Source organism: Doryrhamphus excisus, linkage group LG12 (genome assembly GCF_037039965.1).
Source record: "Doryrhamphus excisus strain RoL-2023G ecotype Guam linkage group LG12, RoL_Dexc_Guam_v1.1, whole genome shotgun sequence".
NCBI classification, from domain to species: Eukaryota; Metazoa; Chordata; class Actinopteri; order Syngnathiformes; family Syngnathidae; genus Doryrhamphus; species Doryrhamphus excisus.
Genome location: NC_136368.1, coordinates 2,539,428 through 2,553,920, shown reverse-complemented (window position 1 = coordinate 2,553,920; position 14,493 = coordinate 2,539,428). Strand labels below are relative to the sequence as shown.

The following is a 14,493-nucleotide window of genomic DNA, read 5'->3' as shown; positions in this document are numbered from 1 at the left end:
ACAGTGCATATACTCCATTGCACGGCCAAGTATTGAGAATTGAGAGAATTAAGTCCTAAATTTACTAAAAAACTTTTGCAATATTATCAGAATAAAGTTGTACATTTACGAGAAAAAAAACTCCTAAATGTACGACTATAAAATCAGAACTTTATGGGAAAATCTTGCAAAATTACAAGAAGTCAGAAATGAACAAGTAAAAACTTTTAAATGATACATTTAGAGGACAAAATGTGTAATACTATGAAAATAATGGTCTTTTTTTTACACATTAAGAAGCACAAGATGTGATATTCTATGCAGTTATCTTTATTCAATAAATACAACACAGTGTGTGCAGAGAAACCAGGCGAGTCCAACAGTAGACCATCAGTGACTCTGCATGTGTCTTTTCAACGCAGACTTCCAAGAAAATGTGTCACCACAAGTGGAGCAACTAAAAGGTCTTTTTCCTGTGTGTGTTCTCATGTGTGATTGCAAGTTTGTCTTTCGATTGAAGCGTTTACCACAGTCGGAGCAACTAAACGGGTTTTCTCCTGTGTGTACTATCATGTGCAACCGCAGGTTTCTCTTTTGAGGGAAGCGTTTACCACAGTTTGAACAAGTAAAAGGTTTTTCTCCTATGTGCGTTGCCATGTGTGATTGCATGTTTGTCTTTCGAGTGAAGCATTTACCACAGTCTGAGCAACTAAAAGGTTTTTCTCCTGTGTGTGTTCTCATGTGTAACTGCATGTGATTCTTTAAAGTGAAGCTTTTACCACAGTCTGAGCAACTAAACGGTTTTGCTCCTGTGTGAGTTATCATGTGTCTTTGCATGTTTGTCTTTAAAGCAAAGCTTTTCCCACAGTCCGAGCAACTAAAAGGTTTTTCTCCTGTGTGCGTTATCATGTGTCTTTGCATGTTTGTCTTTAAAGTGAAGCGTTTACCACAATCTGAGCAACTAAAAGGTTTTTCTCCTGTGTGTGTTCTCATGTGTACTTGCATGCTTGACTTGTAAGTGAAGCCTTCGCCACAGTGCAAGCAACTAAAAGGTTTTTCTCCTGTGTGCGTTCTCATGCGACGAGTCAATTTACTCTTAGGGGAAAATATTTGATCAGAAACGGAGCAGTTAAAAGGTTTATCTGTCTGCTCTTTAGAGCTTTCAGAGTGTTTGTTGCCAGTGTGAGTCGTCATATCACCTTCCCAGTCTGTATCGCTGCTCAGAGATTCTTGGTTGTAGTCGCTGTCTTCATCTTCAGGAGAGTGTGACGTCGTGTCGTCACTATCTGACAGTGGAGCTAAGAGGTTGTCTGCTTGTGATCCTCCACAGTGGTCTCCATCAGCTTCTGTTGTCATGTGTTGCAGTGAGCTGCTGCATGAAGGCTCCGCCTCTCTCATCTCCTCTTTCACATAGTCGGGCTGCAGCTCCTCTTCTTCCTCTTTAATGTAGGTGGGCTGTGGCTCCTCCTCTTCCTCTTTTAGATAGGGGGGCTGGGGCTCTGCCGCTTTCATCTCCTCACTTGGACTATGATGAAGCTGTGAGGACTCAGGTGGTTTGTCTTCATGGTCGTCTGTCTTCACAGAGACACCAGTCAGTGGCAACCTGGTGAGATCAGCCTCCTCTGGCCCTAGAAGATGCTCTCCCTCCTGAGTGATCCAGAGTTCTTCCTCTTCCTCTTTCACATAGAGGGGGCTGTGGCTCCTTCCCTTCATCACAGGGGGCTGTGGCTCCGCCTCTTCCTCTTTAATTGGCCGACGCTCCATCTACTCCAAAGTGGAGCTCCCACCCTCTGGTGCTGGATGTCTGCCGGACACAAACAATGATTGTGTGTATGAAAGCATGAACAAGTCCAAATGAACTGACAATGTAAAAGATAGCACACGTGTCTGAAAATCTTTAACCCTGTTATTTTTTATTCACGTACACCCATCACAATTGGCATCAATCAATCCATCACGAGTTCACAGTGACTAAAACGGCGGCTAACGTTTTCATCGCGTTGGCTACGGACGTCATTTCACACCAAATACATATTCACTCATATACTGTATGTAAATTAATCACTGCATAACAGCTCCGTGTGCATTGTAGCTCTCTGCACGCAGACGCACACACACACACATTAGTCCTGCACCATGTAACCACACACAGTTCAAACAAAGTTGCAATGTAATAAATAAAACTCACCAAAAGTCGATTCTTGCTCATAAAGAGGTGATCCTGGTGGATCATCGACCAAGTAAGTATCGTTTAAGTGATCCTATCATCACTTTTCACTCGACTTTTCCTCTCGGCAGTTAGCTCAGCTCGTCGACTGCACTGCTAGCTCTAAGATGGCTGTTCTACGCATGTGCAGAACGCGTCGACATCCGGTCCAAGGAGCGTAGAGTGAAAAAGGCGACAAAATGAGCCGAGTGTGGTACGCTCTGCCGAAGAAAGTCCGCCATGTTGGTGAACGAGAGATGGGCGGGGCTAGGCGGAAAATAGAGTATAATGTATTCACAAGCGCTCCATAAAAGAAACGTATACACTTTGATAATAAACAATAATTACACAGCATAAATATGCCCTACATTGTGTTACCAACACTTAACAATCAACATAGAAAATAAATCATGATTGTAATTTTAAAAAATATGCGCAGGGCATAATGCGGAAGTGGATGACGAGTCGCCATTTTTGTTGGTTTTCTGAAACATAGCCAAATGGAGGAGATGGGCTGGCCGGAACGCCTTGGTGCCCACCTGTGAAACTTGAAGGGGTAGCAGGAGACCAGACAGTCTGGATTTCCCAACTGAGACTGCTGCCCCCCCAATCCGGACCAAATTAGGAATGGAATCCTGGCAATTACCTGACAAAAAGCTTTGAATAACAAAACATATATTTGTATCAATACATTTATTTGTGAACATTTCATCCAGAAAATACAATAACAAAGAAAGCCGTCCGTACCTCAATGAATGAATCATAAGGATTCAAGTCAGTAAAAGTAATCAAATCACTAATTTCCAGACTGAATCAGTAAGTAATCAAACAGGAAGCGACTTCATCAGTTCCAGCATTTAGTGATGAGAGCATACAGTAAATAAACAACCAGAATGAGGTGCATACAAAAATGTAATTATTTCTGTGTGAGTGAATAAACCGAATGCAATTGGAATATTTGGGTCCATGTATACGTGGCTAGTGTCTGCATGGAAGTCAGGAGAGCAAACAGTAGACCATCAGTGACTCTGCATGTGTCTTTTCAACGTGGACTTCCAAGAAAATGTCTCACCACAATGTGAGCAAGTAAAAGGTTTTTCTCCTGTGTGCGTTCTCATGTGTGATTGCATGCTTGTCTTCTGAGTGAAGCGTTTACCACAGTCTGAGCAACTAAAAGGTTTTTCTCCTTTGTGTGTTCTCATGTGTAATCTCATGCTCGAATTTTGAGCAAAACATTTACCACAGTGTGAGCAACTAAAAGGTTTTTCTCCTGTGTGTGTTCTCATGTGTAATCGCATATTTGACTTTTCAGTGAAACGTTTACCACAGTCTGAGCAACTGAAAGGTTTTTCTCCTGTGTGTGTCCTCATGTGTGATTGCATATTTGCCTTTAAAGTGAATGATTTACCACAGTTGGAGCAACTAAAAGGTTTCTCTCCTGTGTGTGTCCTCATGTGTGATTGCATGTTTGTCTTATGCGTGAAAAGTTTACCACACTCAGAGCAACTAAAAGGTTTTTCTTCTATGTGTGTTCTCATGTGTCTTTTCAGGGCTGTCTTTTCAGTGAAGCGTTTACCACAGTCAGAGCAAGTAAAAGGTTTTTCTCCTGTGTGTGTTCTCATGTGTCTTTTCATAGTTGTCTTTTGAGTGAAGCCTTTACCACAGGCTGAGCAACGAAAAGGTTTTTTTCCTGAGTGTGTTCTCATGTGTCTTTCCATGTTTGTCTTTAAAGTGAAGCGTTTACCACAGTCTGAGCAACTAAAAGGTTTTTCTCCTGTGTGTGTTCTCATGTGTTGAGCCAAATTACCTTTAAGAGAAAATCTTTTGTGACAAACGGAGCAGTTAAAAGGTTTATCTGTCTTCTTTTTAGAGCTTTCAGAGTGTTTGTTGCCAGTGTGAGTCGTCATATCACCTTCCCAGTCTGTATCGCTGCTCAGAGATTCTTGGTTGTAGTCGCTGTCTTCATCTTCAGGAGAGTGTGACGTCGTGTCGTCACTATCTGACAGTGGAGCTAAGAGGTTGTCTGCTTGTGATCCTCCACAGTGGTCTCCATCAGCTTCTGTTGTCATGTGTTGCAGTGAGCTGCTGCATGAAGGCTCCGCCTCTCTCATCTCCTCACTTGGACTATGATGAAGCTGTGAGGACTCAGGTGGTTTGTCTTCATGGTCGTCTGTCTTCACAGAGACACCAGTCAGTGGCAACCTGGTGAGATCAGCCTCCTCTGGCCCTAGAAGATGCTCTCCCTCCTGAGTGATCCAGAGTTCTTCCTCTTCCTCCTTCACATAAGGGGACTGTGACACCTCCTCTTCCTCTTTGATGTGGGGGGACTGTGGCTCCTCCTCTTCCTCTTTAACAAATAGAGGCTCTGCCTCTTCCTCTTTAATATCACCCCCATTTAGGAGCAGGAGTGACAGCCCATCTGGCCTTGGCTCCTCCTCCTGCTTTATAACATAGGGGGTCTGTGGCTCCGCTTCTCTCATCTCCTTACTTGGACTATGATGAAGCTTTGAGGACTCAGGTGGTTTGTCCTCAGGGTCTTCAGTCACAGCTCCCACCCTGTGGCCGAGGGGGACATTCTTTTTGATGTCCAATCAGCTGCTGAATGTCTGTAGGACACAAACAGGAATTGTTGTTGAAGGTTATTGCGTACTTGGGAAAAAAAATCACCATTTGAAAAGTGGAGTACCCGGAGAAAACCCATGCACGCAGTGGGAGAACATGCAAACTCCACACAGAGATGCCCAAGCAGAGAATCCAACCCAGGTCCGCACGCTGTGTATAGAGTACCTTTTCACCCTTTTAACATTTCGGGCAAAAACAACACATTTTGCACAACTCAATTTTAATGAAATTTCGCCTGCAGATGAACATTATGCTAAATTAAAATACCATATACATTTTATTTTCTTCCACAGCTACGGTCTATGAATTTGAAAGGCTTGAAGTTGTACTACTTTTCAAGGTACTAATTTGACTTGATGTGGTCCAACACGCAAAATAAATCCGATCGGAAATTGAAGATGAAGTAGTAACCTACCTAACGAATGTGTATCCCGATTAAAATATACCCGATATCATGTGGGAAAATGCCTTTTTAAGGACGGATGCATTTGAAAGGCTTTTTTATCGCTAAAATGTGGGTTTTGTAACACAGCTATAGCTACCATCACCGCTATGACGTTCAACTAATCCTAAAATGGCGGCTAACGTTGTCATCGTGTTGGTTTTTAACCAGACAAAAATCACTCTAATTGTCAGACATTTAGCAAAACCAAAAATTTCTGTACTTGTCACACAGGACACTCATACATAACATTCTCGGTAGGGCAAAATACTAACTGCATCACAACTTTTGCACACACAAAGCGCCAATATAAGAAATACAACTCACCAAAAGTCGATTCTTGGTCAAAAAGAGGTCCTGGTGGCTCATCGACAGGGTAAGAATCATTTTAGGGATCCTTTAATCACTTTTCATTCTACTTTTCCTCTCGGCAGTTAGCTCTGTGCTGTCAGCTGGTCGACTGCACTGCTAATGCTAAGATGCCTGTTCTACGCATGTGCAGAACGCGACTACATCCGGTCTGCCAGGCGTCACCTGCAAGGAGTCTAGAGTAAAAAGGATATGACTTATTGAGAGATATTGTAGTGCGCTGTGGCTGAGATAGTCCGCCATGATGGTGAACACTATAAGTGGGCGGGGCTAGGCGGACCATCGCGTACAATGTATTGACGAGCTCTGAGCTGGTAGAAAATAAAGTTATAAGCTGCGCGTACACTTTGATAAAACTTTGTGTCCTCTTTCTCTCCCAATAACGCTGTTTATGTGTGTTTCGTCTTCTCGTGATAGTTTTTGTTTTTCTAAGCATCCTCGTGGACTTTAAACCCGGAACCAATAAACAGCCATGGATGGAAAAAGGACTAAAAAAAATGCCTGTAAGAAGAAAAATACATTATACAGGAAATTTATCATTCAACAAACTAAGGATGCAGAAAAAACACAAGACATATAAAAAGGTTTAATAACTACGTTGTAAATATTGGACCAAAACTGCAAGAAGAAAATCCCAAATTCTGGACAATGGAGGAAAGGAATGAAACCATAGATAGGGATTATAATTCCATGTTCCTCACTGATGTGGCAAAAAAGGAAATCAGTGATATTGTCAATAACTGTAAAGCAAAAACATCAAATGATTACAATGGCATCGAAATGGAAACTACAAAAAGTGTAATCAATGATTCAGTGACGTACATCAGTAATTTATCATTTCAGACTAATAAAATGAAAACAGCACACACCTCCGTCCTTCCCACCGGGGCAAGTGGCAAAGAGGTAATAGTTTTATGGTAATAGTTTTGGTCCCAGTATTGACCCTTGGGGTACGCCACAGGATATATTTAAGCTTGCAGATGAATAATATGCAGTGAATAAAATGGGTGTGGATGCCGATCCATGAGAATCCTTGGTTTACATTCCCACTCGTGTTGCTTCCAGTATTGACAGATTTGTGTGTTGTGAGGCAAGCACTAGGAATAAAAATGCAATATGAAATATAATTAGGCCAATGTTAGCCATTGAAAATGTCACAGGAGTCCTCAGTCTGTTAGTCTTCTTATATTACAATATTTGCTGGAGGAATAAACTCTCTGAGGCATCAATCAACTGCATTTAAACACAAAACATTTCAAAGTACCACAAAACACTCATCTAGTGGTCACACAAGTTAAGGCATTTTAAAATATTTCATGAAAATATAACAATAAAAACAAAAGTTGTAGTTTCATTTGTTTGAAATAGTTCATGTTATAATGTCAAAGTTGTGCAATGTTTAGCGTTGATAGATGAAAAGACGAAACGTAGCAGTGAAAACTAAAACACCGCAGACAAGATACAATTTAGCCTGGAATACATAAATGGAAAAAATACTTTATTGTGGGTTGCATTCAGTGTCCTCAATAAAATACAGCAACAGACAATCCATGTGATACCCAGTTAGTACAGATAGAGAAGCACTGATATTGATACCAATACTCCATCCATCCATTTTCTATACCGCTTATCCTCACAAGGGTCGCAGGCATGCTGGAGCCTATCCCAGCTGTCTCCGGGTGAGATGTGGGGTACACCCTGGACTGGTGGCCAGCCAATCACAGGGCACATATAGACAAACAACCATTCACACTCACATTCATACCTATGGACAATTTGGAATCGCCAATTAACCTAGCATGTTTTTGGAATGTGGGAGGAAACCGGAGTACTCGGAAAAAACCCATGCATGCAACGGAAGAACATGCAAACTCCACACAGAGATGGCCGAGGGTGGAATCAAACCCAGGTCTCCTATTGTGGCCTGACCGTAACTTTCTGTGATTGGCTGAAGACCAGTCCAGGGTGTACCCCGCCTCTCGCCTGAAGATAGCTATGATAGGCTCCAGTATACCCTCCCACCCTAATGAGGATAAGCGGCATAGAAAATAGATGAGAACCTTTATTACAGACATTTGTAAAAATCAAATGAAATCAAATCAAATCAGCAAAATCAAATCTGCACTGCAAAATGAGACAAAAAAGCAAAAACTACTATTTACTTTCACTCAAATCCTGCCCCAATGAGTGAATCCTAATAACTCAAGTCAGTAAAAGAAATCAACTCATAGACCCAATCTGGAAGTCAGCATTTAGTGATGACAGCAAAGTCAAATAAAACACCTTAAACTACAAACGAAACCACTGCTGTCACCATGACTTTTTATTTTGCACTTAATAAAAAGATGGATTTATTTATTGAACAAAGACACGTTCACAGAATATCACTGTCACGGCAACGCAGCCTGCATGGACTTTAGGGGAGTCAAACAGTAGACCATCAGTGACTCTGCATGTGTCTTTTCAAAGTGGACTTCCAAGAAAATGTGTCACCACAGTCTGAGCAACTGAAAGGTTTTTCTCTCGTGTGCGTTCTCATATGTGATTTTATATCTGACTTTCGAGCAAAGCATTTACCACACTCTGAGCAACTAAAAGGTTTTTCTCCTGTATGTGTTCTTATGTGTAACTGCATCGCTGACTTTTGAGTGAAGCCTTTACCACAGTCTGAGCAACTGAAAGGTTTTTCTCCTGTGTGTATTCTCATGTGTCTTTCCATGTTTGTTTTCTTAGTGAAGCATTTGCTACAGTCTGAGCAACTAAAAGGTTTTTCTACTATGTGCGCTCTCATGTGTGGTTGCATTGCTCGCATATCGCTGTATGACCAAGTAAAGGGTTTTTCTCCTGTGTGTGTTCTCATGTGTCTTTGCATGGTTGTCTTTCGAAAGAAGCATTTACCACATTCTGAGCACCTAAAAGGTTTTTCTCCAGTGTGTGTTCTCATGTGTACGGTCATGTCTGACGTGCGATTGAAGCCTTTACCACAGTCTGAGCAAATGTAACGTTTTTCTCCTGTGTGTGTTCTCACGTGTGATTGCATTGCCGTCTTTGTTGTGAAGCTTTTACCGCAGTCTGAGCAACTAAAAGGTTTTTCTCCTGTGTGTGTTCTCATGTGTGATTTCATGTTTGTCTTTAAAGCAAAGCGTTTACCACAGTCAGAGCAACTGAAAGGTCTTTCTCCTGTGTGTGTTCTCATGTGTTGAGCCAAGTGACTCTTACGAGAAAATTCTTTCTGACAAAGTGAGCAGTTAAAATTTTTATCTGTCTTCTTTTTAGAGCTTTCAAAGTGTTTGTTGCCAGTGTGAGTCGTCATATCACCTTCACAGTCTGTATCGCTGCTCAAAGGTTCTTGGTAGTAGTCGCTGTCTTCATCTTCAGGAGAGTGTGACGTCGTGTCGTCACTATCTGACAGTGGAGCTAAGAGGTTGTCTGCTTGTGATCCTCCACAGTGGTCTCCATCAGTTTCTGTTGTCATGTGTTGCAGTGAGCTGCTGCATGAAGGCTCCGCCTCTCTCATCTCCTCACTTGGACTATGATGAAGCTGTGAGGACTCAGGTGGTTTGTCTTCATGGTCGTCTGTCTTCACAGAGACACCAGTCAGTGGCAACCTGGTGAGATCAGCCTCCTCTGGCCCTAGAAGATGCTCTCCCTCCTGAGTGATCCAGAGTTCTTCCTCTTCCTCTTTCACATAGGGGGACTGTGGCTCCTCCTCTTCCTCTTCCTCTTTAACATAGGGGGACTGTGGCTCTTCCTCTTCCTCTTTAATATCACCCACATTGAGGAGGAGGACCGACAGCTCACCTGGCTGTGGCACTTCCTCCTCCTTTATAACATACGGGTTCTTTGGCTCCGCCTCCCTCATCTCCTCACTTGGACTCTGATGAAGCTTTGAGGACTCAGGTGGTTTGTCTCCAGGGTCTACAGTCACAGCAGAGGACACCAGTCAGTGGCAACCTGGTGAGATCAGCCTCCTCTGGCCCTAGAAGATGCTCTCCCTCCTGAGTGATCCAGAGTTCTCCCTCTTCCTCTTGAACATCGGGGGGGGGGGCTGTGGCTCCTCCTCTTCCTCTTAAATGTGTGTGAGGGGGGGTGGAACTGTGGCTCCGCCTCTTCCTCTTAAATAGGCTCTTCAGGCTCCATAGTCTCAAAGTGGAGCTCCCACACAGTGGCGGAGGGGGGCATTCGTTTTAATGACCAATGAGCTGTTGGATGTCTGCAAAACACAAACACAAATTATTGTGGAAGATTACGATGCACAGGTAAACTTTTTTACAGTTTAGTTTTAATGATGAGCTTTTGAGATTTCCATGTCCATTGCAGTTGCAAAAACTGGTGTCAGGTGAAATACTGTATGTCCGTTTTTAGAGAAGAGGGGTGTGAGGTGAGGTATGGAGCCATTTCACAAAAGACTCAACAAGCATAATAGTAGTAGTCTTCTGATTCTTTGTGTTGAATCCTATTTTGAGTGTTATAAGGATTTATGGGACAGATAACCAAAGGTAGGTATTTGTATAATATTAAAAAAAGAGTGGACCAAGTAAGAAGGACCAGCAGAAACAGGATACGAAGTATTCACAACACAAAATGTCTTTACATGAACTTCATATACATGCTAGCACGCTAGCGGGCTAACGTTAGCGGCTAACAATAGCACATTCATTTATAAGGGCATCGTATTTAAACAACTTAAAGAGTGTAAAAGGTTATTGCATTGATATTACCTCATTGGCCACGTGCACTAGAGAGGAGTACAATAGCGTCTTCTGAGAGTTACAACAGCAACTCGTGAAGGCGACTTCTTGCTCTGTGGCTTGGTGATGTCATCGTGTGCACCAATCATTAACGTCCTACTGAAACACACACTAGCGGAAATTGGGTCCACTCTCGAAATTTTGCAAGAATAAAGTCTAAAAACTAGGCTGTCGACAATCAGACAAGTTTCTTATTTGACATCTGCTGTAGAGCATCACCTCATCTTTTAGTTCGGGTAATTCTAGGGTGCTGAGAACTGTTTCAATGTCTTGGAAGAACGGGTGTATATCATTTTACATAAAATTCCCCACATACCTTTTATCTTGTCCTGAAGCTCCCATCCATGAGTTTGAAAGGCTTAAAGTTGGACTTAACATTAGAAGCTGTCCTGGAGCTGAGTGGAGGTGTCCAACACTCAAAATGAAGTAGGAAAAAAAAATCTACCAAACAAACAACTATAGAATCCAGCAAACATTTCCCGGCACTGTTGCTTTCTTCCGGTCACGCTCCCAAACAATTACGCTGTGAGTGCCCTCTACTGACCAAACTAAGTAGTGAAAACTAAAACAAGGCAGACATGATACCATTTAGGCAGGAACAGATACATCGGAAAACAATACTTTATTAGGTGTTGCATTCAATGTCCACAATAAAATACAACATCAGGCCATCCATGTGCGACCCAGTTAGTACAGATAGAGAAGCACTGATATCGATACTGATACCCCATCCATCCATTATCAGTACAGTGACAGTAGCACTGATATCTATACAGTACTTTTTAAGGTAATTTAAATTTTCTGTAATTTCTTTTTGGTAAACAAAAAGTATTTGTATCAATACACTTAAACGTACACATTTCATCAACATGTAATACAACAAGAACAAAATAATAGAATGATTCCTTTTATTGCATACAAATGTCTGCGCTAAAACAAATCAACACTGTGCAAAATAGAAAAAAAAACTACTACTTTGCTCCGACTCAAATCATTCAAAGGCCTCCTGAAAGTGGTCCGTACCTCAAGGAGTGAACCATAAGAAGTCAGTAAAAGGAATCAACTCTCTACTTTCCAGACCCAATCTGGAAGTCATGGAACAGGAAGTGTTCATCTGTTACAGTTAGAGGTGTAACGATTCGTTTTAGATTTGTGATTGCCAGTACGATTCAACGAAAATATTGTCTCATTTAAAATGATACGATCCGAAACGATTCAGTAACTTTCAATCAAATCAGTAACTTTTTAGCCAAAAATCCAACCAGTGTGACTGAAATAATGTTTAAAAATCTGTTGCAAAAAATACAAAATTTGAGTATTCCAATGGAAGCCACAACAAAGAGGCTGAAGAGTCACACGCGGTTCTAGAGCCGCAGGTTGCTGACCATCAGTGCCTCTGCTTGTGTCTTCACCAAACGGACTTCAGAGAAAACCTGCAATTTGAGCAAGTAAACGCTTGCTTTCTCCTGCGAGGGATTGCATGGCCGTCTTAAAAGCGAGGAGTTTACCACAGTCTAAGCATCAAAAAGTTTTCTCCTTTGTGTGCTCTTGCGTGTAATTCCAAATCTGACTCCAGAGAGAAGCCTTTACCACAGTCTGAACAACGAAAAGGTTTTTCTCCTGTGTGTGTTCTCATGTGTGATTGCATGTGTGCCTTTAGAGTGAAGCGTTTACCACAGTCTGAGCAGCTAAAAGGTTTTTCTCCTGTGTGTGTTCTCATGTGTACTTTCAGGTGCGTCTTTCGGGCAAAGAATTTACCACAGACCGAGCAACTAAAAGGTTTTTCTCCTTTGTGTGTTCTTATGTGTAAATTCATGTCTGTCTTTTGAGTGAAGCATTTACCGCAGATTGAGCAACTGAAAGGTTTTTCTCCTGTGTGTATTGTCATGTGTCTTTCCATGTTTGCCTTTATAGTGAAGCATTTACCACAGTCGGAGCAACTAAAGGGTTTTTCTCCTGTGTGTGTTCTCATGTGTTGATCCAAACCATTCTTCCGAGAAAATCTTTTATCACAAACTGAACAGTTAAAGCGTTTTTCTCCTGTTTTCTTTTTCGAGCTTTCAGACTGTTTGTGTGACGTTGTGTCGTCACTATCAGACAGTGGAGCTAAGAGGTTGTCTGCTTGTGATGTTGGACTATGATGAAGCTGTGAGGACTCAGGTGGTTTGTCTTCATGGTCTTCAGTCTTCACGAAGACAAGAGTCAGTGGCAACCTGGTGAGATCAGCCTCCTCTGGAAGATGCTCTCCCTCCTGAGTGATCCAGAGTTCTTCCTCTTCTTCTTTAACATAGGGGGGCCTTGGCTCCTCCTCTTCCTCTTTAACATAGTGGGGCTGTGACTCCTCCTCTTCCTCTTTAACATAGGAGGGCTGTGGCTCCTCCTCTTCCTCTTTAACATAGGAGGGCTGTGACTCCTCCTCTTCCTCTTTAACATAGGAGGGCTGTGGCTCCTCCTCTTCCTCTTTAATGTGAGGAGGCTGTGGCGCCTCCTCTTCCTGTTTAATAGTCTGTTGCTCCTCCTGTGGCTTAGAGGGATATTCTTCTTGACAACCAATCAGCCGCTGGGTGTCTGCAGGACACAAAAAGGAATCATTGTGGATGCTTGTTGTGCAGTAATTTTCCATTTCCAAGGGAGGGGGCTCACTCACAATGTTGACATAGTCGCTCGTACTCCTCTCTTGTTGGAGAAAGTTCCTCCTCATTCAATGTTATGTGTAGTCTCTTGTTATCTCCAGCTTCCACCTCCGTGTGTCCGAGATGTAATGAGGGTGCCCAGTCTGGATGGCTTTCATCCATTTCATAAGCTGGTCTCCCTGAAAAACACACACCCCCATTATTGTTGAATATTCTATCCCGCCATTTTTTTTTTAAATTCTGCTACGTTTTTATCCACTTTCTTCTCCCACGTTTCAACCGATTCCAAGCATTCCAATATTAAAGAGGCAGATAGTGGCTGTGTTTAAATTCGGGGTGTGCATCCTAAAAGTGTACATTTGAGGGCTGCATGACGTCATCGCGCTGCATCAAGGCTGTCCGAATTTGAAAATGCACAAAGTCTCCTCCGAATGTGTCATCCTCCTCCATTGAGAAGGGTGATGGAAAAAAATCAGTATCAGCATTGTCTGGAAAAAAACCATATCGGTCGAACCCTAATCAAGATGCATCCCTTCATCAGAGTTTACAAGACGCCTGCATATACTAAAAGCAGTAGCAGCAACGCTACCAGTAGTATCAGTTCTGCGTTCTGCTTTGTATCTCATGTTATTTATAGCTATAAAATGTTGAATTTTGATTGTTGTTTTATTTTCACAGGAGTACCTTTCAGTTTTGTAAAGATTGATTACAGTGAAAAGTCTTCGTTAGGTTCACATTATTTGAGAGCTAAGATCAACGTCATGTTGTTGGTTGGTAAAGTGTGAATGTAGGATATTTTATTTTACATTTCATTTTGAGTTTTCAGTTCCTCCCCCTGAAGGATTGCCACCTTATTGTGGTCACGTGCCTCAGTGACCCTCGGCGCTATAACAGCAGTAGCTCAGCCTTCAGTCACTTCTCAGGTTGAGGACCGGACACACTGCTAACAACACGTCTTGTACGCATGACATGAATGCAAAATGCCCCCTTTCTCTCCGCTGTCATCAAGAGGGTTTGGGAAGTCGCCGGATTTAGTGAGACGATTTAACACTAAAACGCCGCAGAATATAATGAGCTGCCTTGACCAGCTAGCACTTGGGGGCCGCCATCTTGAAACACAAGACCTCAACATCAAATTCCGTCAATATCGATAGGAACATGCTTTTTTTTGATATCGTGCTTCAAAAACTATATTTAAAAAATATCGATATATGGCCCTGTCCTTATTTGCACAGTCATATAACACACATATTTACAAAACACGTGAAAATAGTGAATATCCCGGCTAACACACAAACGTTTCTGTGCAAACATCGTCGAAATATTAGGTCATCCACAAATGTCGATTGCTCTATCCACTTAATTCTAACGTCTTTTGTTCATTTTAAGAGTAATTTCCAACTTACTATAGCTTTTACAGCAACTTTTATCCAAGATAGTCCAGCGGTCTTGAGCCAGCGACTTTGTCTGCTTCACTTCCTGTTCTCGCGC

The 14,493-nt window shown here is 42.1% G+C and overlaps 3 protein-coding genes across 3 annotated transcripts; all 3 read right to left on the bottom strand.

Moving 5' to 3' along the window:
• Positions 1 to 293: 293 nt before the first annotated feature.
• LOC144901557 (uncharacterized) lies at positions 294 to 5,717 on the bottom strand. Its single transcript, XM_078795379.1, has 3 exons — positions 5,577 to 5,717; positions 3,208 to 4,791; positions 294 to 1,743 (listed from the first exon to the last, which is right to left on the bottom strand). The coding sequence occupies exons 2-3, from the start codon at positions 4,663 to 4,665 to the stop codon at positions 370 to 372; spliced, it is 2,832 nt and encodes a 943-aa protein (XP_078651505.1). The 5' UTR covers positions 4,666 to 4,791; positions 5,577 to 5,717; the 3' UTR covers positions 294 to 369.
• Positions 5,718 to 7,091: 1,374 nt separating this feature from the next.
• On the bottom strand, positions 7,092 to 10,479 carry LOC131135716 (uncharacterized). Its single transcript, XM_058081946.2, has 2 exons — positions 10,340 to 10,479; positions 7,092 to 9,831 (listed from the first exon to the last, which is right to left on the bottom strand). The coding sequence occupies exon 2, from the start codon at positions 9,478 to 9,480 to the stop codon at positions 8,059 to 8,061; it is 1,422 nt and encodes a 473-aa protein (XP_057937929.2). The 5' UTR covers positions 9,481 to 9,831; positions 10,340 to 10,479; the 3' UTR covers positions 7,092 to 8,058.
• A 493-nt stretch (positions 10,480 to 10,972) lies between these two features.
• LOC131135732 (uncharacterized) lies at positions 10,973 to 14,488 on the bottom strand. The gene is made up of 3 exons (XM_058081977.2): positions 14,409 to 14,488; positions 13,017 to 13,181; positions 10,973 to 12,937 (listed from the first exon to the last, which is right to left on the bottom strand). The coding sequence occupies exons 2-3, from the start codon at positions 13,162 to 13,164 to the stop codon at positions 11,874 to 11,876; spliced, it is 1,212 nt and encodes a 403-aa protein (XP_057937960.2). The 5' UTR covers positions 13,165 to 13,181; positions 14,409 to 14,488; the 3' UTR covers positions 10,973 to 11,873.
• Positions 14,489 to 14,493: the final 5 nt, after the last annotated feature.

Coding starts and splice junctions, on each gene's coding strand:
- LOC144901557 (XM_078795379.1), bottom strand. CDS start 4,665: ATGAGAGAAGCGGAGCCACAGACCCCCTATGTTATAAAGCAGGAGGAG. Junction 1,744..3,207: donor AAAGACACATGCAGAGTCAC/TGATGGTCTACT, acceptor ACTTTGGAGTAG/ATGGAGCGTCGGCCAATTAA.
- LOC131135716 (XM_058081946.2), bottom strand. CDS start 9,480: ATGAGGGAGGCGGAGCCAAAGAACCCGTATGTTATAAAGGAGGAGGAA.
- LOC131135732 (XM_058081977.2), bottom strand. CDS start 13,164: ATGGATGAAAGCCATCCAGACTGGGCACCCTCATTACATCTCGGACAC. Junction 12,938..13,016: donor CGAGCGACTATGTCAACATT/GTGAGTGAGCCC, acceptor TGTGTCCTGCAG/ACACCCAGCGGCTGATTGGT.